At 36.2% G+C, this 27,384-nt stretch overlaps 1 protein-coding gene across 6 annotated transcripts in view; it reads left to right on the top strand.

Annotated features, from left to right (window-relative positions):
- The window catches only part of PPP2R5C (protein phosphatase 2 regulatory subunit B'gamma), an 83,569-nt gene that overhangs the window by 39,727 nt on the left and 16,458 nt on the right, over positions 1-27,384 (top strand). For 5 of the 6 annotated variants that reach the window (XM_061376205.1, XM_061376204.1, XM_061376208.1 and 2 more), the window contains 6 exons: positions 13,884-14,083; positions 19,979-20,089; positions 20,686-20,778; positions 20,871-21,001; positions 23,500-23,559; positions 25,990-26,098. In XM_061376205.1, coding sequence (XP_061232189.1) covers positions 13,884-14,083; positions 19,979-20,089; positions 20,686-20,778; positions 20,871-21,001; positions 23,500-23,559; positions 25,990-26,098 — 704 coding nt within the window. The remainder of the gene's footprint in view (positions 1-13,883; positions 14,084-19,978; positions 20,090-20,685; positions 20,779-20,870; positions 21,002-23,499; positions 23,560-25,989; positions 26,099-27,384) is intronic. The other variant, XM_061376207.1, reaches the window with a different exon arrangement.

Raw genomic sequence — 27,384 nt, 5'->3', positions numbered from 1 at the left:
GAGGTAGTCCCTTCTGGTGAAAATTACTCTGTGATTCTGTCATTCCTTGCTGCATGTTGGCCAAAAAAAAATGACTGGCCTTACTGTCACTTAAAAATACCACAGTATGAATTTTGATGTACAAAGAACAATATTGTTACTGTAAACCTTTTTCAGTTACTAAGGCAGGCTTTTTAGTATGTTTAGTGCCAGAATGCTTATTAGTAGCACTTTTACCTCAGTGTTACCTCTCTATTTTTGGTGTTACGGTGTTTTAAATTATTCTTATCAAGTCTTTGCAAACTGTTAAAGTTGGGTGTTGGGAACCGCATGCAGCTTTAAAAATACTGGCATCCTAGAAGGGTGTTTTGTTAATTTCTTAATATTCTGTTAGGAGAACAGCAGTAGTAAAAAAACATGGCAGGTATGTGTTTTTTACAGAACATGCATAACTAAAAGTATCTTCTGAATAAGCTAGAACTCGTACATAGGCACAGTCAGCTGTTTTACCCACGTTCCTTTATGTTTATTACCTTTTGGAAAGATCTAATAGACTGAATTCTTTTGCTCAGTATCATGAAGTTTTTCTGTAGTTCTTTTTACAAGCTTTAAACTGACAATGAATGCAGCATTAACAAACAGTGTGACCTTGCTGTTTGTCTTCTGTGGTGTTTATGAAAATGTTGAGCAGTGTAATTTCTAACCCAGATCCCTACATGTTTCTGGTAATCTTCCTGCATTATAAAAACATTATGTTAAAGGTCTAAAAATCCAGAGATAATTGTCGTTACCAACTTTCTAATACTTCCCAAGAACTTGATAAATTTCAAGCATGATTTCCTTTGCATGTACTCAGTTTGCCTTTCTTGGGGCATTAATATTTTATTATAGGTTGCACAGATTATGAAAGCATACCAAAAGGAATTTCAAAGTCACCTTTCATGCTGGGCTTTTTTTGTAGATGTGTACTGCAGTGGAAAATTGATCTGGTTTACTCCTTCTATGTTTTCTGTGTAATGATAATACTCCACATGCATTTTGCATTTTATGCATAAATAGATATTTTTAAGGATGACAAACTTAACTGGTCTGAGCATATTTCCTTAAGTGTAATACTTTAATACATTTAAACTTAGTAACTCTCTGTTGTGAAAAGTGAGTAAAATCTGCCTGGGAAGAAAGGTACATTATGGTTGTACAGTGTTGTTGAGTTGGACATTCTAGTAGTTTTCTTCAGAGATGCTTCCATCACAGTGATACATTGTGCTAATTCTCTTTCAGTGAATTTCATTTTGAAATTACAGCTACTTGTAAAATCGGAGGCTTGTTTTGTGGAAATATTCCCGTGCAAAAAACCTTCAGAACTTTTTTTCACCCCTGCTAATCCAATAAATGGGATTTCCTAGGGCCAGCACTCATCTTCTGTTCTGCTTGTGGGCCATAATTGTTGTTGAGATTGGATCAAATGGTTAAACCTCAGATAAGATTTAAGAGTTAAAAATGCTTGTTCTTACCTTTCCTCCAATACAAGACAATTATAAATTTATAATCCAAAGGGGTGAGAACCAGCTGCATGTTTGGGTTGGTACCTGTGCCAAGCCATTCTGACTCCATTGGTATTCAGCCTGACTCCTGGAGCTCAGAGTTGTCCATCTTGCCAGAGTTTCCTATATTCTTACAGAAAGTTCTCAGCCTCTGCTGTTCTTTTACATTGGTTAACCAGTTATACACTAAATCACTAGCTTTGAAATCCATCCACTAAAAGTGTTACCTCAAAAAAGACAAACAAGACAATCTTCCTGAAGAAGCAGCAGCAGTTCTGTTCGTAATAAACCTAGGCATCTTGTGTCTATAGGAAAGTGAAATGTTTACTAAAGGATTTAATCTGTTACTATTAGATAATAGTCTGAATTGTTGAAGGATTTGTACTAATACAAATGAGTATTATTATATTCTCTCTTGTATGGTTTTGCTAGATTTTTTCAAAGGACATCCAAACATAGCCACAGTGCATAGCCAGACTTAGACTCATGTTTTTTACTGGTATATCCTGAAGCAACTTATGGGGAGTGTTTTTATGAGTGCACCTAAAGGAGGTTGCTTAGTTATCGCTCCCCTTGCATTCAACATGGTGACATGATTATTAACTCATCACTTACAGTGTATCATTTTGTATCAGAGGATATATTTTACCTTGCTACTGCTTTTAGTCTGTGCTCTGTCATTCCTCTTGCTTCACTTTGTTGGGTTATTTCTACATTTGTATGGATCCTTTACCCATATAAAGAGTGTGAAAGTTCTGCTGCTGGAAACATTGCTAAGTGTTCATACTGCACGTAAAATCTCTGAGGGTATGGCTGTAAAACATCTCTGGATGGCACTTTCTGTTGAGCTGAAAATTCCATGAAATTATAGGAAAGTAGTCAGCTGGAATTTTAAGCTACATTTACTGATTTGTGGTTTAATTTGCACGCCCTTTCAAGGAAGCGATATATCAGCATAAATGTATATTTTCCCAGATTTTTATCCCTGCATCAAAATTTTTCTGGTTTGGTCCCATGGAATACCTTTGAAGATGAAAATTCAGTGCCATGTGTTTCTGAGGAAAGTATTACTCCTGTTTCTGTTCAAAGCAAAATTAATCATTGATGCTGTAGTCAGCTAATTCTCTCCATGTGCTATCAAATACTGTTGGCTACTGAAACCACATTGTAAATCACACAGGTTAAGTGAGGAGCAGCAGTATTTAATAGCTGCAGGAATATTCATACATAAACAATTTGCCCCTCTGGTGGAGGTGGCTTTTATAAAGGTTCTAACCTTTAGGCTGGCGGTAAACACTTTATATGAGTGAAAGTGCAGTCTTGCCAGCCTAACAGAGCTACTGCTTGGCTTCTGAGACAAAACAGAGTTAAATGATGCTCTGAGTGTCTGGTATTTTAAAGCCACGTCTGCAACTCTTACAATCAGTTCTTCTTAATGCGCGAACAAATCATGCAGTACCATTTCTGCTGTAAATTGCCGGTTAGGTTTTCTTTTTCAAAGGCAGTTAAAATTAAGGGTGGGATCTGCCTCTGGGTTGTTACAAGTTTTGGAAGTCCAGTTTTCTGTCAGTTTTCATAATTGCTCTTGTTACTGATAAGTCTTAATTTTATTAAGTAAATATTTCTTTATAAGTTATGCAAGAAAAAGTAATACATGAAATGGAAAAGATGTAAAGTAAAAATAAAGCATTTGGGACTCTTGTAGTTGGTTGTTGCAGTCTAGTAATTCAAAACACTTTTCATTTTGAGGACTTTTATGGAAGGCTTTTAATTTGTATTTTTGGATTAAAGCTACTAGCTGTGTGGCTTCACACAGCCTCTAAAACGGAATTCTTGTGTTGCTTTTGTATTTAAAGTGAAAGGATAACAATGTCAGTGGTATTTCAAAGGTATTCTGTGTTCATTTAAGCCATGTTGGAAAGAAAACTGGAACAAAATCGATCAAAACCTGAAATCCCTTAAATAGTTTAAGGAAAAAGTGTGTTGTCTGTTCTTTGGGTGTAATAAGTTTTCTTCAAAAATATTTTCCAAACAAACTAACTGGTCTTAACACTAGGATCTTTCTTCTAACCTAGTATATTTATATCTTTTTTTTGCTCCTGGTATGTCTCAACTTCTATATAAAGTATCTTAAAATCCAAAAATTGATGCACAGGATTTTTGAAGACTGCTAGAAGTTATTTGAATGCCACAAAAAAAGTTGTGTTGTGCTTGTCCTAGTTGGAAATTAAGATCTTACTGACCCTTGAATTGGAATAAACACATTCTCTTTAAAGCAAAATTTTGAGCATATATGCTTTGCTGCATAACATTCTCCCTCCTATTGGAAGCTCAGTATTCATTAATGTAGCTTAAGGGATAAAGAATCCTAAAGCTTTTTTTTAAGTGGAAGAAATTAAAATAAATTGCTTTCATTGCACATCTGAATCTTCCATTTAAAAAGAAAATTGTAAATAAAATAATACTTCAGGAAATCTGCTTGGGAGTGAGATGTCTAAACATGTCCAGAGCTTCTTGGATCACTTTTGGACTCATAACTAATGAAAGCAAACTTGGTTTTGCCTGCTACATTTACAGGTGTTGGAGGCCTCAGTTTAAATTTAAAACCCACACACAAGGGATGGGACTTCCTGTCTATTAAGGAGAATTTATTAAGAAATTTCTCTCAGGAAAAAAACACCAAAAAAAAGTCCTGGTGGTATTGGTGGTATTTCCCGTGTATCTTGTAATGACTGTTGGAAGTTCTAATGCTGTATGGCGACTTGGGATGATTGTAATTGTTGATCTGCGCTTGGGACCTTAGTTTGCATCTCAGCTCAGGGTTACCTGCACTGTTAAAGCTTTTCCTCTGAATAAACTTTTCAAAAGAGTTAACCTGTTGCTCATCCTATTTCTGTTTTGAAAAGAATGGAAAATTGCCCTGGTATTCGCTGGGGTAGATTTGATTTTGTACCTACTAGCTGGTGCAGTGCTGTGTTTTTGATTTAGGATGAAAACAATGCTGATAACACACCAATGTTTTAGTTGTTGCTCAGTAGGATTTACCCTGGTCAAGGACTTTTCAGTCTCTCACATTCTGCTAGTGAGGAGGTGCACAGGAAGCTAGGAGGGAGCAGAGACAGAACACTTGACCTAAACTAGCTAAAGGAGTATTCCATACCGTAGAACATCATAGTCAGCATATAAACTGCTCGGGGACAGTCTGGGCATTTATCAGTGGGTGGTGAGCAGTTGTATTGCGCATCACTTTCTTTCTTGGGTTTTATTTCTCTATTTTTATTATTATTGTTATGTTTTTCTTTATTTTAGTTGTTTAACTGTTCTTGTGTTTCTTAAGTTTTTTCTGATTGTCCTCCACATCCCTTTGCGGGGTTGGTAGAGAGTGAGCGAGCAGCTGTGTGGTACTTAGTGGCTGGCTAGAGTTAAACCATGACAAGAGTTTAGAAAGCTGATTCAGCATTGTTATCAAGGAATGGTTATGGAAGATTTTGTTAAGACATGTTAGCTTTAGAAAAGCTGGAAAGCACATGCAGTTGTGCTTTCCAGCACAACTGTTTATAAACTGTTAGCTGTTTATAACCATAATTCTTGTGTGAGAGGCTGGGTATTTGGTTTAGGTTGCATTAGGGTGTGAAACATGTTTGACCATAGAAAACCATAGGGGGAGCTTTTCTTCCTGCTTTCTAGTCTGTGTCATCTCTTTCCAAGCCACACGACCCAGTATTGTTCAGTGAATTCTTTTGATAGTTGTAACTAATTATTCTAAGAGTCCTCATTAAATTAACCTATTTTGACATTCAGAAGCATCCAATAGAAACCAGGGATTAACTGCCAGGATTTAGAATATGTAGGGAGAGCAAGGAGAGGAAGAAGCAGGCTGACATGCTCTGGGGAATCATACAAGATATTTTACGTTTTGGCAGCTGATTGCTCCTTGAATTATATTTATCGTAGATGTGTGACAGATAACATTGATTGACAAGTTACTCAGGCTCATCAGCAGTAGCTGACTGGAGTTATGGGCTGGTATGTGGAGTTTGGGTGTGTTTTGAGAAACAGCCCTTCTGCTTATAGCAGGTAGTTAGACTTGATCATCGGATACTTCAACCAAGTGTCCAAAGCAGCAGAGTTTATTCAGTGGTTCATGGGTTACTTCAGTTTACTTAATGTAAATCTTCTGAATTACATCATAGACTTGAATCATGTTCTGTAGTGCAACGAAGGTCTGGTCTCACCATAGTCGTGCTTCATCTTTTCAGAGAATGTTAAAAACAGTTTTAATTTTCAAATACAGTAGAAGGTGTTGCATAATAAATTGATTTTTACACTATGAGAATGGATTCAGGTACAGTGTAACAGCTAGGAAATTGAGGATTTTTCTTTTAGGTTTCTAATAAGTGCTTTGTGTTTAAAAATTAGGTTTGCTGTCATATTAACAGTATGTTAACAGCATATGTATGCCAAAAATCTCTACTGAGAGTTCTTTATCTGTTTGATTTCTCTCTTTCCTTGTTAAGACAGTTTTTTCTTCCGTTGTCCATTTGATTATCCTCCCTGTCATTTTTCTCTTTCAGGTGGGATTATTATTTCATTAGCTCTAGCCCATTTGTTTTTTTTCACTTGCCATTTCCTCTGTGTTTCTGTTTTTCTCTTTATGGTATATTGCCTTTAAAGTATTTATTCAGTTACCACTTTAACTCCTCACTTTCTATTTTTAAACATTTAAATATAGTCCAAAAATTCTTACTTCTCTGAAATACTATTACAAATATGTTAAGGTAGGTTTTTTAAAATTTCATATGGCTTCTAAGAAAAGAGTTGTCTTCTGATTAAAATCTTTGTAAAGCAGGAGCTTAGATGCGGGGTGATGTTGGTCCTCTTCTGAAAAAGTTAGACAGTTAGGAGCAGGGATTATTCACTGATCTGCTGTTATCATCATTAGGTTTATGATGTATACCTGGAAAAGATGTTACTGGAAGTCATTCCAGTGCCTCGGGTTGTTTAGTTTGTAAAAAGTTATGTCAAATAGTATGAAATGACAGCAGGCTTTTTTTTTTTTTTTTTCTACTTCATTACCAGTGAGTCTGTAAAACTTCCCATCTTAAATGTTTGACAGTTAAATGTCATTACTTAGTTTCTCCGTCCTCAAAACCACAATGTAATCTTGTAGTTAGGAGATAGCTGCCACTAGCAATAGCTCTCGCTGCATTCCCTAACAACTGCAGCTTTCCGAGGGGATTAGTGTTTTGAAGCACCTGTTTTGAGCTTCACTCCACGACTGACAAAACATGTGCTTCACATTCCTTTCAGGCTCTCTTAACTGTGGGCTTTTTTAGGGTGGTGGCTTTTTATTCCCTGTTGCTGTTTAATTAGTCTGATAATGGCTCACTTGATTCTGACAGCCTTCTTTTCCCCTGTTAATTGGAAGAATGTATTGCTCTAGAAGTCTCATAATCCAATGAAAAACTTCTCATTTGAATTAAAATTTAGACAAGAGTTTTTCCTTTTGTAGAAACTAAATCTTTTAAATGTTATGTATCTTCGTACTTAATGAATTGCAATGTCTTGATCTTCCCTCTCTTGTCCCCACTTCTGTGTCATGGTTTATATTGGTTTAATACACATGCTGTCATAGGTGAAATAAGTTTTTATCTTAAGTGGAGTTACAACTTCATCCGGAGTGCAGATCAGCATAGGAGCAATGTCGGTGCTGTTGCTTTGTTGAAAAAGAAATCTACTGACCAGGACTTAGTTTGCTTGGGGAGGGTGGTGGGGGGGGGAGATTTCTTTAAATAGAACCACTGCATTATTTAAATGGAGAAAAAAAAAAAAAAAGAAAAACCCACAAAAAAGAAAAAACACCAAAAAAACACCAGAACTGGCGATTTGGAAATAAAGTAAAATGCAGCTTGCTTTTGAATTTTATGTAGAAAACTGGCCACATATGTATGGATTTAAGCGTTGTTTTTAAACCTTATTTTCTATCAATATATAGAAAAGTAATTCTTGTATTTTGGATGCCAGTCTTTCAGGTGCATTACCCAATGTGAAACAGCAGCAGTTAAAAACGATGCAGTTCTTCGAAATGCAGGGAAATGCAGAGCAGCTTTCTTTTCCAATTACAAATTTCTGTTACCTGAAGAACAGTCAAAAAGTATTTCTGGCAGTCAGGTCAGTTCCTTGAAAGCTGGGGTGCACATAGCCTGTAATTACATCTGGTTCTTATTTCCCCCCCTCTCCTGAATGCCTGGACTGGTACTGAGCATGATGGTCCTGCGTAAAGGCAGCTGATGCAGATGAGGATCATGCTTTGGAAATATGTGGGCTGTAAAAATACTTTTGTGATTGGGAACTTCCCTTGTGTGTTGGCCTACCATTTTCAGCTCGTCTTCTAACTATCCTTGAACAGTTTGCTGTTCAACAACTTTGCTATGATGATAGCTGGTTGGAATAAGTATTGTTATCTTTAGGGAAGGTCTAAGTACCTGCAGAATATTTTTAATTAAAGATCAAGAGTTGTTTGGGAGTCATGAGCTTTGTTGTTGTAGACCAGACTGAAAGTCCATCTCCACTGTCCTGTTTCTGACAGGAAATACATTGTGTATATATGTATCTATATAGAGAGAGATACAGATATATAAAACTCTTTCACAGACACCCCGTGGTCATGGGGAAAGAGCTTGCTTGCCCTTGTGAGGTTGAGAGCTACGCCTCCAGTGGCATATGCCTCCGGTAGGGTCTCTCATTCCAGACAGGTCTCTACTGAAGGGTCAGACAAAGTCTGTCCACGGGCAGGATGGGCTCACTAGTCTTTGGGCAACCATCCTAGGAGAAGGACAACTCTTAACTTCAAACCCGGTCAGATGGAGCTTGTCTAGCCTTGTAGGGCCATCCATCTAAGAGAAGGATACTCTAATCAAACCTATGACCTGAGGACTTTGCTGTCACCATCCAAGCTTGCTAGGCCCTGACAAATAAACCTCAGGTGTAAAGGGTGGGGCCAGTTCCGTGCATTCTGTGCCTCACCTAAAAAATCCACTGTGCAGGCCCGAAGGGTTTACCCACACTTGCAAATCCCTGTAGTGACAGGCGAGGGAAGAAATGGCCGGTGATCATATATATTAAAGCAGTTGAGAACTGCTCTGTGTGAATGTTTAGAGGTATACTGCATCATAATTAGAGAAGGGCTTTAAACTTACAGCTCAGTTCTTTTGAACTAAGCCTGCATTCTTTTATGACACTTTACACAGCTTGCATGTGCATCTCTTTATCTTTTTCATATTGAGATAAAGAGCGGAAGTTTGTTCCACTTCTATGCTACTTAAAATGTTTATATATTGTGCTCTCTTGAGTCTAATACAAGCACTCCTATTTTTACTGACCACAAACTGTGTTTTGTGGTAGAAGTTGTATGAGCTGTTCTTCCTGTTAGGACATGATCTGAAACCTTTGAACTTCTAGCTTTATTTCAGTTTGAATCTATACTAGAAAATGGCTGTTTTGTGTGGCATCTCTGGGTTACCTACTTACCCTGCCTTGCCTTTTGTCCTTTACTAAGCAACTATTGAATTACACCATTGCCATAGAAAAAAGGGCTGCTGTGAAGAAGATAGGGGATGGATCAATCACCAATGCCCAGTGTTGACACAGTTACAATACAAAACTAGAAAAATAATTTTTAGATTTGAAGGAACATAAAAAAAAAATCTTATCCAGAGAGTGGTAAGTTCTCTACACTCCTACAATTTGAAAATTATTCATGTACCATACAATATTGGACGTATGTTCAGACACTTAAAAACTAAAGTTTAGTGTTTTATGGTTTATTTTTACTTGATTTCTGATTTTCTAAAAGCAGACAAAATTTGTTTTAGTATGAAGACAGGAAAAAAAATTGGTTTGTTAGAATATAACAGGTTTGGTTCTTTAGCTATGCTGTACCTTAAAAAATTGTTTCTCAGGGTGCTGTGGTCTGTTGGTAGCTCCTATGTACAGAATGATTACCGTGTCCTACTGAGAAGCAAGGAGAGAGGGAGGACAGTTACCAGTGTGAATAGTTACTGAATAGCTACTTCTCTACTGATACAGTTAAAATAGAAGGGGCAGAGCTTCCACCTCGTAGGTTGGTTGTGTAAGCCAATCTAATGTCCTGGGATTGGAAGGAAAGAAACTGAAAAATCTGAGTAAAACAAGTAGCTGATCTCTCAGGCCCAGAGCCTACCTTCCCATCAGAGTACCTACATTCTTTTAGTACTTTTTCTAGTGTATCTTTCTCTCTTGCAAAAAGGATAGTAGGTAAATTATGTGGATTTAGGCAGAAAATATGCCATTACAATATTTGTGTCAGGAATTGCTGGGAAACAAATCCAAATGTAAGACTGAAATTCTTTGAGATTCTGAAAACCTATGCTACTATTCCAGCAGAAGACCAGAAATATTACTCATTTAAAGTATGATTACTGATAGGGATAGATGTTGAATACAGAGCCTTAGGATTATGCTTAAACTATTGTTCAGAAACATTCTGTGAAAATAATGTAAATAGTGGCTAGCAAATGGAGGTGGTGAAGGTGTGGGGGGTTTTTTGTTTTGATTTTGTTCTTATTTTTCTTGGGAGGTTTTTTGTTTGGGTTTGGTGTTTGTTTTTTTCATTTGTACAAAACCCACTACTTAGTGAGCAGCTCCAAATAATTCAAAATGGAATTATTGTAAGAAGTAGATTCTGAATAAGCGTGGCCTTCTCATGGCTATTCAGGAATGGAGCACTGGAGTTGCTCAGTTATGGAAACTTTTACCTAATGGCAGTCTCGTCAAGTCAGTCAGTTAACTTCAGTAATTGGGAGTTGTGAGTGATCACTTAGTTGAAGTGGAAGGTGATGTAGAAGTCCCCATGCAGTTCACTGAAAGATTGTCACCAGTCACTGTCATGTGGCTGAGGATAAACAGCTTTTTGGCATATCTGGAGTTCCTCTGCAGGTGTGCATACATTTTCTGCACAAAAATTACTATCTACTCAAGTCAGCTTCTTGGCCACCTTCTGTTTTTCTGTCATACTAAAAGCATCCTTTCAAACTTTAAAAGTAGGGGTGATCTTTTATTTAATGGCAAGTAATCCAGACAAGTACTACAAGAGATTTGAGATCCAGAAACCTGAAGGCTGCGGATTAAGACTCCTTTGGGGGGGTGGTGTGTACAAACAACAAACCACAAACAAACAAAACAGGGTTCCTTGGAAATATGTGAGGCTCTCAGTCTGCATAAAGAACATTCTCTCTCACTAGAATAAGGGTGACTGAGGTACTAAAAATAGTTAAGCCACTTCAAAGTTAAGTGGTGAGGGAGGTGGCTTGCCTGGTTAAGGATGTTTCTTGACCGTCTTAGTTCTCAGTCTTTAACTTCTGAGATTAGTTGTAATTATAGCTTTAATGCTTCTTCTCAGGTCAGTGTACTGTAAATCACTGTAATTTTATGCCCATTACTTGTATGATTATAGTCTCTATTTGGGTTTTGGATCTTGTGAAGCATACATTCATAGCACAGTATCCTGAAGTGAAATTGTGTTTACCCTTCAGGTTGAACCACTTTCCATCTTACAGTTAATTGAGAAAAAATAACCACTTTGTACATCTGAGACTTTGTACATTTAGGTCATAAATTTGACTGACTTTCAGTATACAGATTACTTGATTAAGTGCTCTTTTTTTCCAGAAGAAATCACTCATTGCTGTAGTTTTCAATCCAAATAGACAAAATTGTATTCAGATACAAAATTTGTGTGTCTTAAAGTACCTTCAATTTGTTCATAATGCTGGACAGGAATTTTGGTTTGTTTGCCAGAAAGCTGTTGCTGTGTTTAGGGACACCCATTATTTACCATCTTCTTCCTAGTTCTTGAAGCCTTCACTGTCCCAGGTGGCTTGGTGACACTTGAGTTCTGTATCTGGTTATGGTTTCTTTCATGTATGCTACGTTTTTATTCTGCATTGTCTCCAGGGCTATTAGAAGCTTTTATTCTGGAATTAATCTTCAGAACAATTCTGTGTACATAACTTAAAAAAAATAAAAATAAAAATAGCCAGACATTTTAAACCAAGTGTGTCCTCCGGGTTTATTATAGCGAAAGTACTTTTGAAAGCAACTTCTCTTTGAGAGGGAGGAGCTACTCCAGTTTTTGTTATCTTAAGAAGTTTGTCAGGCACTTAAAGGAGAGCAACTCATTGTATGTAACTAATCAACTGGACTGTAGATAGGTCAGGCATTCAGTTTATCAGATTGTGCCTGCATGTGTTAGGTTGTGTCTGTTCATATTCAGTAGTACTGCTTCAAAAACTTTTGTGGTAGCTCTTGCTGCTTGTGTTGAAGAAAATTTTAGCATTTTATAATACTCTAAGGAAAAAGAAAAGTCATCAACTAGAAGAAGTGGGTGTAAACTGCAGAACTGTTTACAAAGGCGATCTAGTTTTACTTTGTTTTTTAACATGCTGTTAATGTCTTAGCAGTTCATATCTAACAATAAAATAGTCATTATACAAAAACATAAAATGTGCTAATTTACACAGCCTTTCTGTGGTGTGTTCACATTTCTTGTCTTTACCTTGGTGCTGTAGTCATGTAACAATTTTAATCGGACATGAATTTTGCTGCTGTCAAATGAGGTTACAGCTTTCTTTACCTCTAGCTAGTTAATTGTGTATTTCCCAAGTACTGAAAGTTAAGGTTCTGATCGTGAAAGGTTTTGCTGTGTATAATGATCTGTAATTTCACATGCATTAGTCATCTTCACTGCTCATGGGATTACTTAAGAGAAAAATAAAGCACATACAGATTTTCGTGGCAATGAGGCTTAAAGCTCTATAGAGTTTAAAAGGCATAACTCCTGTAACTGTTGAAATGTAAGCTATAGGAGGTATGTCAGTTGTCAGCACATGAATGTTTATAAATGGCAGTCTAGTGTCAGTTCTTTCTTAACAGTAACCTAAACTTCTACATCTATACTTGGACTTGGTGATTTAGGCTTACTTTAGTTTCAAAATGTAACTGGTGGGTTTATGTCATTGTGAGTATACTTAATTCTTTTGAAGCTTCATTATTTTGGAAAATACTGATGTTAGAAGTAGTGCTGGCTTATTTGCTTGTCAATTGTGCATGAAGTTTGAAATGTGCAGTCTAATTTTGCTTTACCTCAAAGTGCTACATAATTAATAGGGAGGATTAAGGTGTAAAGTGTGTGAAGTGAAAATTGAGAGGTAATTTTTTTTATAACCCATGTATCCTTTTCAAATAGTAAAAAGTAGCACTGCAGAAAGACTGTAAGGCAAGGCAACCTTTGTCTCGAAGTTAGGTGTTTGTGTAACAATGATTCAGGCAATGAATTACAGTGCTACCAAGATTATAATTCTTAATTTTTTTTTTTTTATTTGTTATAGAAGGTGAGGGAGTCTGGTCTCTGGGTACCTGAAGCCTGTGAAATATTTTTGATAGGTATCACAGAAGAAGTCAAAATAGCTACTTACCAGCTGCATCTGAGTGATGATTAAACAACGAGTAAATATCAAATGAGATATTTACTTACTTTGTTTTAAAATTTACTGATTTTTTTTTCTTATATTAATCTTGGTTATTAAGTATGATCTTTTCAAGAAGGCCAGTGTTGTTTAACTTTGCAGTGCTGGCCACAGTTAATCAGAGTTAATTGGTAATTAATGCAAGCCTGACTCTTGTATGTGTGAAACAGACATTCAAAACAGTGTTACAAATTGGCCAAGTAGTTGAAGATTCTAAGTGTGTTGGTTCAGATTCTCTGAATATTTGTGTTAGTGAAGTTTTAAAAAAATGTTGAATAGTTGTTCTATGCCTGGATGTGATTCCTGCGGCCTGTTGTGTTATAGGAGGCACTTGACATAAAAATGGACTTTGCGAGGTGGCAGCTGCCAGGTTTAAAAAGTGGCTCTTTTAATACTAGAGATTTATGAAAATGTGACATAATATTTTTCCACAAACTGAGCTGTTTGGGGAATTCTGTGAGGGGTTTGTTTTGTTTTGTTGTGTTTTTTGTTGTTGTTTGTTGGAATTTTGTTTGTTTGTTTGTTTGTTTGGGTTTTTTTTTTTTGCCCCCCAAGTATATGTTTTTTCCATGCACTATCAATTCCTGGCAAAGGCAAGTAAGTATGCATTGCTGTCATGTACAGCATATTTTACTGTGGCTCATAACTCTGGACTATTATATTCCTGAAAATCATTTAAAGGTTCAGAAAATCTGCCTTTTAGTCTTAAACACTGCTATGTCTGTGTCTTGAGCAGAGGGGACAAGAGTGAAGTCTACTGCACTATAACTTACAACCAATTATTTTCACTTTTCAGATGTTCCTCCTGCTGATCAAGAAAAGCTTTTTATCCAGAAGTTACGACAATGTTGTGTACTTTTTGACTTTGTTTCTGATCCACTAAGTGACCTAAAGTGGAAGGAAGTAAAACGAGCAGCTTTAAGTGAAATGGTAGAATATATCACACACAATCGCAATGTGATTACAGAACCTATTTACCCTGAAGTAGTACATATGGTAAGTTACTTAACAATGAGAACTATGTTGAATTTTTTAATTCATGGTTGCTTTTTTATCTGTATCAATTTTAATAGTTGTTATAAAAATAGGGAGGAAAGTTAAATACATCTAGCTCTTTAAAAACCATGTAGAATGCAGAACTCAAAACCTGAAAAAAAATAGAAGATTGGAATTAAGATCACCTTTGCAAGTTTGACAGTCTTCTATAATCTCATTCAGTACCAGCAACTGAGTTTCTCCTGTGTTTAAAGGTGAGAAGAGTCAGACTTTTAGTCCACAGGATGGCAGATAAAGGGTTCTGCTGGAACAAGCTATATGAACAATCCAGGCCTATACTGTTTCTCTCTTCTCACTATCCAAATCCTAGCCAGCTAGGCCTAGGGTTTTTTCTTCCTGTTGGCCTTATGGCCAGCTCCTTCTCTGCATTGGGCTTGAAGCTATGGGAGAGTCTTTAAGCTCTCATTGTGCTGACTTTACACCAGTTCCGTGGAGTAGCAGTTGAGTTGAGGTCTGTAGCTGTTGTCTGCAATACACTGAGAACAGAAGGCATCTTTTGAAAATCTTGGCTACTGAGCCCACAAGAAACTCTTGACCATGTGTGACGTGATGTTTTTCCCAAGACATTATAGCTTGAGGTGATTTTTCAGGGGACTAAGAAAACAGTGCATCTTTAACATGAATACAAACTTAGTAAAGTTTTGAGGCCATCCTAACAATTGGGTACTTTGAAGCTTCTTCATAGATTCTAAGGATTTATAGTATGAAAGACATCGCTTATTCTGAAGATTTCTTATTCTTGAAGTCATCCATAAATGTTCACTGAAACACGGGTTATTTTCATGAGAACTTTGTGTATAGTAGGACTGCATAACTGTAGATGTCAAACAAGTACACAATGCATTGAGGATGATTAATGAGGAGATGTAGGATCATGGCTTTTTCCATGTCTTGATAGCTTGTTTTTATCTCTGCTTTTTGGTAATTGATTGCTTGTTTTGAAGTAGTTGACACTGATGAAAGGGGAGTTATGGAAGAGAATAAGCTTGCTGAGACTTCATTTAAGTAAAATGGAGTTCGAGTTCTTGAATATCTAAGTCAGACGTGAGCATTTGCTCTGTGTAAGAAGTCTTAACTGCCCATAATTCCATAACTTTTGCCTTATGTGCGTGCATTATCATTTTTCATCAGTTATGGCCAGAATATATTTGGCTGAGGAGAGTATAAACTTCCTTTGCTTTCAGGTATGACTAATGGTAATGAAGTCTGCACTTTGGTTAGTTTACTAACTCTTGGTGCAGAATTTGGCTGCTATTTTAATTGGTGGTGTTTTGCTGGGAGCATGCACCATCTGTTTGACAACACTTTCAGTGAATTTAAAAATGTTTATGATGTGCAAGGTTCTGAAGGGCGTGGGGTTCCCTTGCGTGGGACTTACACAGCACTGCAGTAGGCTATGTAAGTCCGTGGACTAGTATTTTGAGCTTAAATTCAGATAGCAGGTTTTCTTAGGCTTCTTTTATGGAACAGGTTTGGGGTTTTTTGGTCATCTGTTTTGAAATAGCTATGTTGCTCCTGTAGTTACATTTTTGTTTTGGGTGTTTTGCAGATGTGAGGTTTTGTTTAGTTTCTTTTATGTTTGGTGTAGAATAAGAAATGCTACTGTGAGTAGAAGCGTACTACTTGTGACTCAGTTTAGCTATTAGGGTGGCTTTATTCACGCAAATATAGAAGACTTTCAGATTATGTACCTTGTCACTTAGAGCTGTTCATGTAAGGCTTCACTCAGGCTGCTCAGGAGAAGGGAGGAGAAAATGTGTAACACTATGTCTGATGCTAGTTGTTTGAAAATATTCTTCAGCATTACACAAAATAGGCTACCAGAAAAACAGGGTGCATAACTACCATTACAACAGACATGTCTGTAAAGTAGTAAAATGCAGGTTGTTTGATTTTCCTTTCTTGTTTTCCCATTATCTTTAGTTACGTCCTTTGGAGTTAAGTATTGTCTTGTGCTAACAGCACAGAGGGGAATTTTGGCATGCTAGCGCCACTTTCGTAAAGACTCAAACTTCATAAGTTTGATAAGATGTTGTGGGGTTTGAGGGGGGAGGAGCTGGGGAGCTGTTGTGTTTAAGCTATGTTTACTTAGTACTTCTGAGGGAAATTTGCCTTAGAGGAAATGAGACTGCAGCTTGTGTCTTGTCTGTTTGGTCAGAAGGCTGAGAAGTTATGAAAAATACCAGGCATTTGACAGAATGGTAAAGGACTCACTGATACTAATTCATTGTAAATCTTTTTAAATTTCAATGGCTTAATAGACAAGAGTTTCAGGTTTGTGTTGTGCCTTCACTGGGAGATGATGCACCTTGATTTAAGCAGTTTGATGTTTTGTTATTCAAGGATATAAAGCACAAGCCAGATCAAGTCAGGCTTCATTGGTTCCATTGCTCATGGAACAACTTACTCTAGGTTTTTTTCCATTTGATATCCTCAGAAATAAAAAATATAAAACATCGTACCTAGCACCCTATGTGACCTGTTTTTTCTTCTTTATAGCGAGAGCCTCAGACTTGCTCATCTAGAGAAGGCCATGATTATTCTTCCATTTGCTTAAAAAATTTAGTAGGTTTTAAATTTCAAGTATAGTCTTCCTGGGTTTGTTTTGTTGGAAGACTATTGATTATTGTATAATACAGGTTGGAACTTGTTAGCTTCTTGATGGAGTATGCTTTTTAAAAGGGGAACATAAAGATATTTCAGCTTTACTTTTAATTCTCTGAAATAGTAATTACTCTGGTATGCCAGTCTCTGTCTGTATCAGACCTACATCTCAGCTGCAGAAATGAAGGAATATTCTGAAGCATGAGGATGACTTTTCCTTTGTGGGAATATGATGTAAGCCTTGCAGATTTAGCTGATGCAGTTTCATACTGCCTCCCACTGTCTGCTGTGCCATCTGTCAGAAGTGAGATGGCAGGGCAGCACATATATATATGCTCCTTAGCCCTGCCAGTTAATAGGTAATTTACAGCATTATTTTAAACTGTGAATGGAGGTGTTAATGAGGAGAAGTCAGAATGTGAAGGGGGAAGGAAATATGGCACTCTGCTTTTCCCAGAATCCTATCAAAGATGGGTAGAATGCATTCCTCTGGAACATAACATCTTTAAACTGAGACAGCTTAATCTTTCAGAGCTTTTGAGTAATCTTCAAATTATCAGCAAGAAAGCTTTGCTTCTGTATAAAAAAAAAAAAGAAAAGAAAACGTGTATGGCACATGTGAGTATTAGCTGCAATGGAATTTGGGCATAATAGCATAACAAAGACTGAATTCAAGGCATAAAGAATAGATTTTAAATTTTATATTGGAGTAGACCTTGCATTCTGAATAGACAGATTTTAAGTAAACTCGAGCTTGTAGGGTTTAGGGGTTGTTTTTGTTTTTTTTTTTGTTATTCTTTTAACTGTGTATTACACATTGGTTGAAGCATAGGAACCTTTCAGTTGATGAAATAAGGGAAATGTTCCTTTGCATCCTCAAATAAAGCATTCAGTTCAGTGCAGGTTCCAATGGGGTAATCTTTTTCTTTTTCTTTTTTTTTTCATCTTAGCTGTTCCTGGAGATGCTCTTTACTGGCATGTTTACTGAGCCAAGTGTTGGCTTTCTTGAAAAGGCTCTGTAAATGTTTCTGCTGCTCCTGGTGATGTAGCCTTTTATGAAGAATTTTCTTTTTCTTGACAAATCAGCTTCTCTGCCCTATTGTCTCTTGCTTTGCCACACTTAGGAAATGTATTCTCCAATTTTCTCCTAAATACTTGTAAAAAGGCACCTCTAATCTCTCACAGCACTAGACTATTTATAGCAATGTGTATGTTAACTCTTACCAGTACTTGTGGTACCTGTGGAGGATGGAGTAAATGTATGCCTTATGCTGAAGCTTCACGCCTTCAACTGCAGCTGACTTGATAAAATACATGTGGAGGATGTGCCCTCCATACAGCATACCCACCATTCTCATTGTGAGCAAATGTTTACCAAAATTTACTTTTAAATACTTTGATGTTTTTATGAAGCATAAAATGAGCAGTGCATTTGAAAGCAAAATTTACTTTAGTGTTGTGAGAAGGAATAGACTTGAAGAATTTATTTATGGAGCCCAGTACACTCAATGGCTATGAAAGGTGAGGACAGTACACTGCTGTTTCTATTTTGGCAGTCTTCTCATCGCTTCTGCAATGTATTCAAGCTGCTGTGAGACTGAGGCATTCGTCTTAAATGATCATTTTGAAGTTGTGGAGGTGGTTTGGGACCATATGCTAATTTGCATTGATTTTATTTATTTGTTTTTTTTATTTATACAAAAATCAGTTTAGACTGCTTGGTACTGGTTTGATAATGAGTATGCAACAAAATAGAGCAAAGTTTCTATTTGGTGCGCTTACATGGCTAAAGAGATGACACTTTTTTACTTGCTCAACAGTTTGGTTGTCTCCTATCAATGTCTGCCTTACCTAATACTCTGGATTACAAGTGGAATTGAGGAATTAGTCTCTTTTCAGTACTGACAGCTATAGCTGTCTTGCATATACAGATAAAAGTTTTGTTGGGTTTTCTTACTGGCACACTCAGAAACCTATCCGCCCTAGCTTGTTCAATAAAGTTTTAATCAGTAACTCCTCACAGTGTGAGAACAACCATTTGAATCACTAGCTAGATGTTTCTTTCTTATCCACAAAGCAGCCAGCTGGTTTTGTTAGCTGTCTACATGTGGAGAATTAAAGGTACTGCAGACCTTTTAAATCTGCACCATTGTAGGTAAGGTTATTCTAGAGAGTGTGTGCTGAATTTATCCCAAAAAATCACATACCTCTACTTTTTTTCAGCCAACAAGTGTGTTTTACTTTGCATTTGTGGTTATGTGCATTGTATACACTGATATAAATTTGATTAGTTCTGATTATTTTTTAACTAAAGAAAGTTACATGAATTTAGTGATGAGGTTGTTTTGACTAAAACAGGATCTCAGAGAGGTTTCTGTCCATGTCAGGGAAAGCGTGTTTTGTCTTTATTAGGGACTTAAAAACTCTTCATGTTAAAGGTGTTTGTGAAGAGTTAGTCTTCAGTTCATATATTAGTATGAGTCTAGACAAGTACTTAAAAACACAAAAATAATATATGTCTGTGTGTATGTATGTATCAACAACTTGAAAATCAGTTCATCTTTGTAGTCTGCTCCACTTCCGCAAGAATGATGAATGGCTTTCAGGGGTTTGAGAATTCAGACAAAGTGAAAGATGAATGGGTTGGGATATGCATTTCTACCACCTCAGGGTTCCCGTGCTGTCAGGTAGATGGACATGGTTTAGCAGAAAGACCACTGGCAGGAAGATCTGATGTTGAAGTGTTTCCCCATGTGTATACTCATAGTGTGAAATGAAACTGATACTTTACAGAGAACAACAGGTGTTGGTAATCTTTGTTTTGCATCTCTGCTTCTGCTTTCCACTTTTGCAGGTTGCTGCAAAGCCTTGTAAATTGTGTATATGTGTATTTATATATCATATATATATATGTATAACATGTTTGTATAAACGTTTTATATACACTTGCTTGGGCTTTCATGTGTGTAAAGAGATCAGAGTGATACCCTCATAAAATACATCCTGACAGGTGTGTGCTTTAGAGTACTGCATGGGAAAGTGTTCTCCAAATTAGAAATCTTTAACAAAGAAAGAATGTAGTTCATATTTAAACAACTGGGTTACATAGCTTGTATTTTTGCAGATATTAATTAAAATGGTTCAAAAGAGTTTTCAGTCAAAACCATCAGTGAAGTCTTTTTCTTAATAATCCACTTGTTTCAGAGTTCTTAAAGGCACATATGATTTCAGTTTGCAGTTAATATGTTTCGAACATTACCACCATCTTCCAATCCAACGGGAGCAGAATTTGATCCAGAGGAAGATGAACCAACCTTAGAAGCTGCATGGCCTCATCTACAGGTATTTAATGAAGACTAGGACATCATAATATTAACAAAATTCTTACATTAAAATTGTTTCTTGACTCAGAATTGTTTGTTATGTGTTTGTCTCAGGTCAGTTACATTTCTCTGCAATATTTAAAATACATTTTTTTAATTTAAACTGATAGTATTAAACATCAGTATATTATAGGTTAAAGGGTCGTTGTTTCTTGTGGTGCAGATGTAACTGCTATGATTTTAAATGAGCTTCTGCTTGACACTATGAACATATGCTTTGATCTGACTCTGATGCAACTCTAGCTTTCAGAGGTACTGTGACAGCAGAACAGAGAATGTTCAAAACACATACTTCTGCGAATGATGAATATTAGATCGCTGTATGTCATTTGAGTAGAATCTTGTGATGGAGCTCAGCAGAATTTCAGTGTACTTTAAAGAAACTTAAGTTCTTGTACTTTGTCAGGAGAGGAAGAACAAAGTTTTTACTGTGTGGTACATAAAAACAGTGCAGCTCTCAGCAACTAATTAGTAATTTTGGTAATTTACTACTTATAAAATGATTCCTTGTTTAAAAGACTAATATTATTTTTTGGTTTTGTTTTTTTTTTTCAGCTTGTTTATGAGTTTTTCTTAAGGTTTTTAGAATCTCCAGATTTTCAACCTAATATAGCTAAGAAATATATTGATCAGAAGTTTGTATTACAGGTGAGGTAAAAAAAGACTTTTTAACTTCAAGCTATAAATTATTTTTGCAATGCGTTACAGTCAGGTAAAGTGCATCTCTTCCCTTTTTGCAGCTTTTAGAGCTTTTTGACAGTGAAGATCCTCGTGAAAGAGATTTTCTGAAAACAACTCTTCACAGAATATATGGGAAATTCTTAGGCCTAAGAGCTTACATCCGGAAACAAATTAATAATATATTTTATAGGTATGTCAGTATCTTTGTATTACGGCGCATGTGGTCACATATACAACTAAAAGTACTCCCAGACATTGCTAGCAATTGTTTTTATTTCTTAGTAAGTTTGTACCAAATACTGCTGCATTTGACAATAATTATTACCGGTCTGGGAGATACAAATTAGGGTAGTCTTGCACGCAGCATAAATTTTGCAGCTGAAATTTGAGCTATTGTGCGATTCAGTGAGTGGTTGGGTTATCTTTCTCTGTAAGGCTTTTTTTTTCTTATTGCATAGTGCTGTTTGTGTTTTAGTAGAGATTTAATAAAATGTAGTTCTTCATAGTGCAAAAGTTGGACTCAAGCTGAATGATCGAAAGCTCTGGAATTTGCTTGAAGGAACTGCCTTTTCTTTCCTCAGAACAGAGATGAACAATTTAGGGCTCGTGAAATATTTTTTTAATTGCCATAGAATGAATGTGTGTATTACCCCAAAGGGGGAAAAAAAAAAAAAAAAATGAAAAACTAATCCACTGTATTACCAAAGCTTTTTAGAAGTTTGTGTTTTACTGGCATTATGTCAAGCATGAATGCAAAATTATGGTGCCTTAAATTTAGTGGTTTAGTTTTTGTATTCTTGTCAACAAATAATGATATCAATGTATCAGTTTTGCACTCTGTCATTTTCCCTTTTTCTCTAGCACTGCTGTTTTCATCCCCAAATTAATGTTTCATGCTATCCCTTTAAGAAAATAGCAAAAAGCTGACACATACTCAGTGCCCTCTCATGAATGGCACCCAGCTGTACCAGCTGTAGAGGGAGCTTATCTTCCCTGCCCATGGTAACAAGTAAGCCTTTGGAAGTGATACAGAGGGGCTACTTTAACATAATTAGTAAGCCTGCACTGTTGTTGACAACTGTTCTTGACTAGACATGTCAAGAGCCAGTATGTCCAAAGGATAAAGTACAGGTGTATCTTTCAAACAAAGATGTAAATTTTCCCCCAGATACAGACTTTATGAAATTAATTCCAAAATGCATAATTTTGTAAAATATCTGAACCAGATAACACAGCAGCATCACAGCGTGTTTAAAATTCACTTCTGAAAAGTGTTTTTACTTGCCACTTCTTGCACTTTACTTTCAGGGACAATGGAAGCAAAGTGTTCAAACACAGATAATTCTGGCACAGGGCTTTTGAAAGACCTAGAAATGTTCTGGTCATTAGATCAAACTTGTAATAGTTTGTATAAAAAATGTTTTCGATCTGAACTGTATATTGGAGATTATTGATTTGCACTGTAGAGACTACCTTTCTCTACCAAGTTGTAATAGAGGAAAAATTAAAAGAAAAACCTCACTTAATCATATAATATTTAAAAAGTAGAAGCCTAAAAATTTTGCATCTCCAAATGTAAGCTAATGTTCCTGGACATGAGCACGAGGGAGGGAAGTTGTTTCAACTTCTTCTTAAATTAATGGACTATGCTCTTCAAGAGCTCCTAGAGTATTGTAGAATTTTTCAATGCATTTCCTTTTCTTATACTTTTGTCTACAAGTTGTCAGCTTATTGTGCTTACTGAAGAAATGTGTGCTCTTTGTCTTTTAGTCACTGACCAGAATTGCCAGAATTCTTTCCTGATAGTGCATTACTCTATTTTTACTAGTGCAAAATATTTTAATTATTAAACCTTTATGCTCCTGTTAATTCAGTCCAAAGCTTTTTATATCATTGTCTTTAGTTTTGCTTGTAATTGTCGTTGTACTGGGTTATATGGAAATGGTCTTTAAAGGGAAAAAGTAGTTGTGTCAAATATTCAAGCTTAAAAGTAGCTGTTAATATGTCTGCCTATGACAAATTTTCAAATTAAAAATGTTTTCTGGCTAGTAGAATTATTTTTTCAAGCATAAATTTTTGTAACTTTTTGCAAAAAAGGTTGTGCATAGAACTTTCTCAATACGTTTACACTCAGGCAATTTGGAAAAAGGATGGCAGGGTGACTGCCTAGGGAATTTCAGTGCTCTGTCAACAGAAAACTTGGAAAAATTTTACTTCCTCTGTTTTTTACAGAGCCTTTTGTTTGCACAGAAGTCTGTAATGGCAAAGAGATTTTTAGATCCATAAGTAGCAACTGTTTGAACACCTTGTACTTGCATGTGCTATAGAAGGTTGAGTTACGGCATTTAATTATGCCAGATGCTCTTGTGTTATTTTAATATTTAAAGCATTGTTTGCTGTGTTCAGTTTTGCATTATTAAAATGGCATGGAATACGAGTATTAGAAAAAGCTCAAGTGCATGCTGCTTTGTTAAATGTGGGGAAAAAAAGAGAGGCAAGTAGAAGACTGAAAGCAGCTTGATGTGTTACTGATTTATCTTTCCACAAAGTTTCACTGTGTTTTCCTGTTCTCTTTTTACTGAGTAACTAAAACCTGGGAGGCCAAGGCTATCTGTAATGTGAGATGGGGATCTTGGTGTTAGATTTATATCTCTCTTCAGCAGTAACTGAATAAAGCTTTTTATTTAGGTTTATTTATGAAACAGAACATCACAATGGCATAGCAGAATTACTGGAAATACTGGGAAGGTAAGTTGTAGGTTTCATTTAATTGATTAAACTTGCTTGGTCTTCAGGGTAGACTTTAAAAATCAAATTGGGAATTGCAGATTGCTTTGAAACAAGATTAAGATAGTTTCGCATCATGTCAGAGCTGTAATGAGTGTAAGGTTTGTGTAGGATTTGCAGAAACACAGCAAAAATCTTGAACCTTGTGGCAGCATTTTGGAATGTGACAATTTTTTCAATTGTATTTTTTTAAGTCTGATTTTCTAGCTTAGGACCCCTATTAATGTTAGTTGTAAAGCAAATACATACAAATTAATATTGGTTGTAAAGCAAATACAAATAATGCAGTAAGTTGGAATTTATTAAGAAGTTCTTCCAACATCACTAAATGCATAGCGGGTACACCAAGGAAGCCTAGGTTATGAAACTTCAGTAACATTCTTTTGTTAATCCCATTATTTTGCAAATTCCAGTGATATATCTGAAAGTCTTTGAAAATTATACAACTTAAAAGCTGATAGCTTCATCAAAACTAGAGTGGTTATTTCTGTAATCCATGTGCAAGTGTTTTGGGTGTTGTTTTTTTTCTTTGCTTCTGGTCTTTTTGTGTTGTTTGCAGGTGAGGGGCACTGTTTTGGTTTGGTTAGGGTTTTTTTTACTATACATTAATACACTTTAAAAGCTTGGTTAGGTTTACTTTATGGTGTTTCTGTATCTTTGCACATAACAGTAACATGTCAAGGAGAGCAGGTTGCTCAGCATTGTGTCTGGTTGGGCTTTGGGTACCTCCAGGGATGGAGGCTTACAACCCCCTACACCTCCTCTAGGCAGCAGGTTCCCATGTTTGGCCATGCTCACAATAAAAAGCTTTTTTTCTTACGTTTGAATGAAATTTCCTACGCCGGTTGACTCTTTCCCTTTCACTGGGCACTGCTGAAGAGTCTGACTCTTCCTCACACCATCCCTTCAGGTATTTGTACACATGAGTAAGATACCCCTGAGCCTTCTCTTATCTAGGCTAAAGCGATTTGTCAGCCTTCCTTTGTATATCAGATGCTCCAGCCATTTTATTATCTTTGCGACACTTTACTGGACTTTTTCCAGTATGTCTACATCCTTCTTGTCCTAGGGAGCCCATAACTGGGTGCAGCAGTCTAGATGTGTCTCAGCAGGGCTGAGCAGTGTTAAAGGATCACCTCCCTCAACCTACTGGCAGTGCTGTTCTGAATGCAGCTTAGAATGCTGTTGAAATTGGGAAGATGTTTTAAAATTTTTGAAGTCTACATGTCTCCCGAGAGCAGTTCTTTAATTTTCATTGAAATGCTCAACATCCTATAGCGAAGTAATACTCATCAGGATATACTGAAAACTGCATAAATAGTAGAATATGGAGCTAAGTTTTCAAAACTCTTACTAAAGTCACCAGTGTTTTCATTCTTGGTTTTGTTAGGTTAGCTATAAGTGTTACAAATTTAAAAGTTAAGGTTGTTCATTGTGTTTGGTTCGGGTTTTTTTTGGGGGGGGGGGGGGAGGGAAAGGGATATTGTTTGTTCTTCTTTCATTCAGACTTCCAAATCAAAACTTTTAGTAGTTAAATGAGGTTTCTGAGCTGTAACTGTTCTGTATTGGATATTCTTCCAGTGCAATAAGGAGTAACTAAGCTTTTAGTTGGGTTCTTGAGTTTTGACTTGTGAGAAATAGAAGAATTGAGTTTCATGCTGAAATACTCCATTTCGTGTTTCTTTGCTAAGTACTATATAATACTGGACAAACGAACAATTCCTGTAGGAACTACTAGTGCGGTAATGGTGTTTCTGGCAATCATCTTTTGACCGGATTGCAGAATTTCTTCATACACGATCAAGGCCAAACTCACCCCACGTTTTTGCTCCTTTCAGTTTAACAAGCCTTAAAACATCTTGGAGACACTTTTTTTTTTTTTTTTTAAATTAAGTATATTTTTGAGTAAGTGGAAGTTGTGGCAAGAAACCATAGAAATGTTGAAGTAGTAATGGGGGTTTGAGATTATGGATTGAGAGACTTCAGGAGGAATAATTCATATCCTCAAAAATAGTTGTACAGTCATTACTAGTGAAAATTACTTCAGGCATGTGCAACAAGGATACGCAAGTGTTTATTAAGCTTTAATTTTTGGTCATCTCTGATGTCCAAGATGTGAAATAAATGTGACTTTTTACCTTTTAATGGTTTTGTGAGGTTCTGCTTTTGGCTTGTTTGATTTTGTTTCTTTTTTTAAGAGGAATATAGTAGGTTCCTTTTGCCTGGGTGCCTTCTGTCCTTGTTATTGAAAAGTATTAGAGTAATAAAATAGAATTTAAAATACTAAACGGGCAATAGGATTCTTGATATTTTAACTGATGTTAATGCCGTACAGCAGTGTAGATCTCGTATAATTACTAACTTCTATTTTTAAATTTCTTTCCCTGGCAGCATAATTAATGGATTTGCCTTACCATTAAAAGAAGAGCACAAAATATTCTTATTGAAGGTTTTGTTACCATTGCACAAAGTGAAATCACTCAGTGTCTACCATCCACAGGTAAATTTTGTTCAGCGCTTTCATACTAGTGTTAAAGTAAGCTTGCCTAGAGAGGACAAGGAGACTCTAGTCATACTGATATGAATTCTGTTTGAACACTCCCAACACTTGCCTCATAACTGGCCTTATGGAAATTACTTAATATATATACCTATAATGCCTCACTTGTTGAGGGAGGAGGGAAGGGAAATTACTTCAAAATATGTGTTTTATATATAAATAAATACCTTTTTAAAAATAGCACTGTAATGTTTATAGATGAAACGCATGAAGTAGTTCCTTAATGTGAAAGTTCTTGATATATATCCACATGCAAAATTTTGTTTGTTTTATTTTTGGCTGTAATATTTAGGCATACAAAAATTGCAGAAAAGTATGGTTTTAATGATTGTCATCTATAAACAGGTTTTTTTCTAAACTAAATGGAGAATTTCAGCTGAATTCAGTGTCTTACAACTGTTAAAGAATTGGGCATTTACTGGGACATCAGTATTTGTAAGATCTTTTTAGAAGTAAAAAATCAAAAAAGGGTGCATCTGAGTTGTAGCATGCTTATAAACCAGCTGTATGTTTTCTGTGCTGAGTTTACTTCCATTCAGAATTTCTAGAGAAGTGGGAAATCATACAGTATTAGAGAAAATACAGTATCATGATACACTGAAATTTTCTCAGTGAAAGGTTGTTACACAGCTTTGGTTTTGTTTGTTTGGTTTGGGGTTTTTTTTAATTTGAAAGTTGAACATGTCTGTGTAGATTCAAGTACTCCAAGTTTTAAGTACCATTTCTTCAAATGAAACCACTAACAACTTGTATTTTTAAGAACACCATTTCTGTAATTACAGTTCTTTAGTAATTAGAGATGCTTATAAGCATTTACTTTAGATCTTGCCTACTGGGGCTCAAATCATTTCCTGTTGAAGTAGTAGGCTAGAGTGGCTTCCATTTAAAAATATTTTTTCCCATTTTTTTTTAATGCTACGAACAACCTGTTGGGAAGTGGCGAATTAGACCTTTCTTGTAATTTCAGCTAGTGCAGGCATCTGTGATAGCCACCTTTTCTTCTACCTACCTGAGATGGCTTGGTCTTTATATCTTCCCCTTAATTCACAAACTAACTCTCCAAAGCCTTCAGGTGATCTGCATTTCTCATTACCATTACTAAAGAGAAGACATAGGGAATGCCTCTTTTACATGTTCTATTGCATAAGATAGGAAGGCTTGAGTGAGTTTAGTGTGTGAAACACCAGAGTAAAACCACAAAAATTCACATTGAAACAGTGGCAGAT

Source organism: Neopsephotus bourkii, unplaced genomic scaffold (genome assembly GCF_033783945.1).
Source record: "Neopsephotus bourkii isolate Nb327-2 ecotype Australia unplaced genomic scaffold, CSIRO-AGI_Nbou_v1 NB_1707, whole genome shotgun sequence".
Taxonomy (NCBI): domain Eukaryota; kingdom Metazoa; phylum Chordata; class Aves; order Psittaciformes; family Psittacidae; genus Neopsephotus; species Neopsephotus bourkii.
Note: the sequence above shows the minus strand (reverse complement) of the source record. Positions and strands in the feature narration are given on the sequence as shown.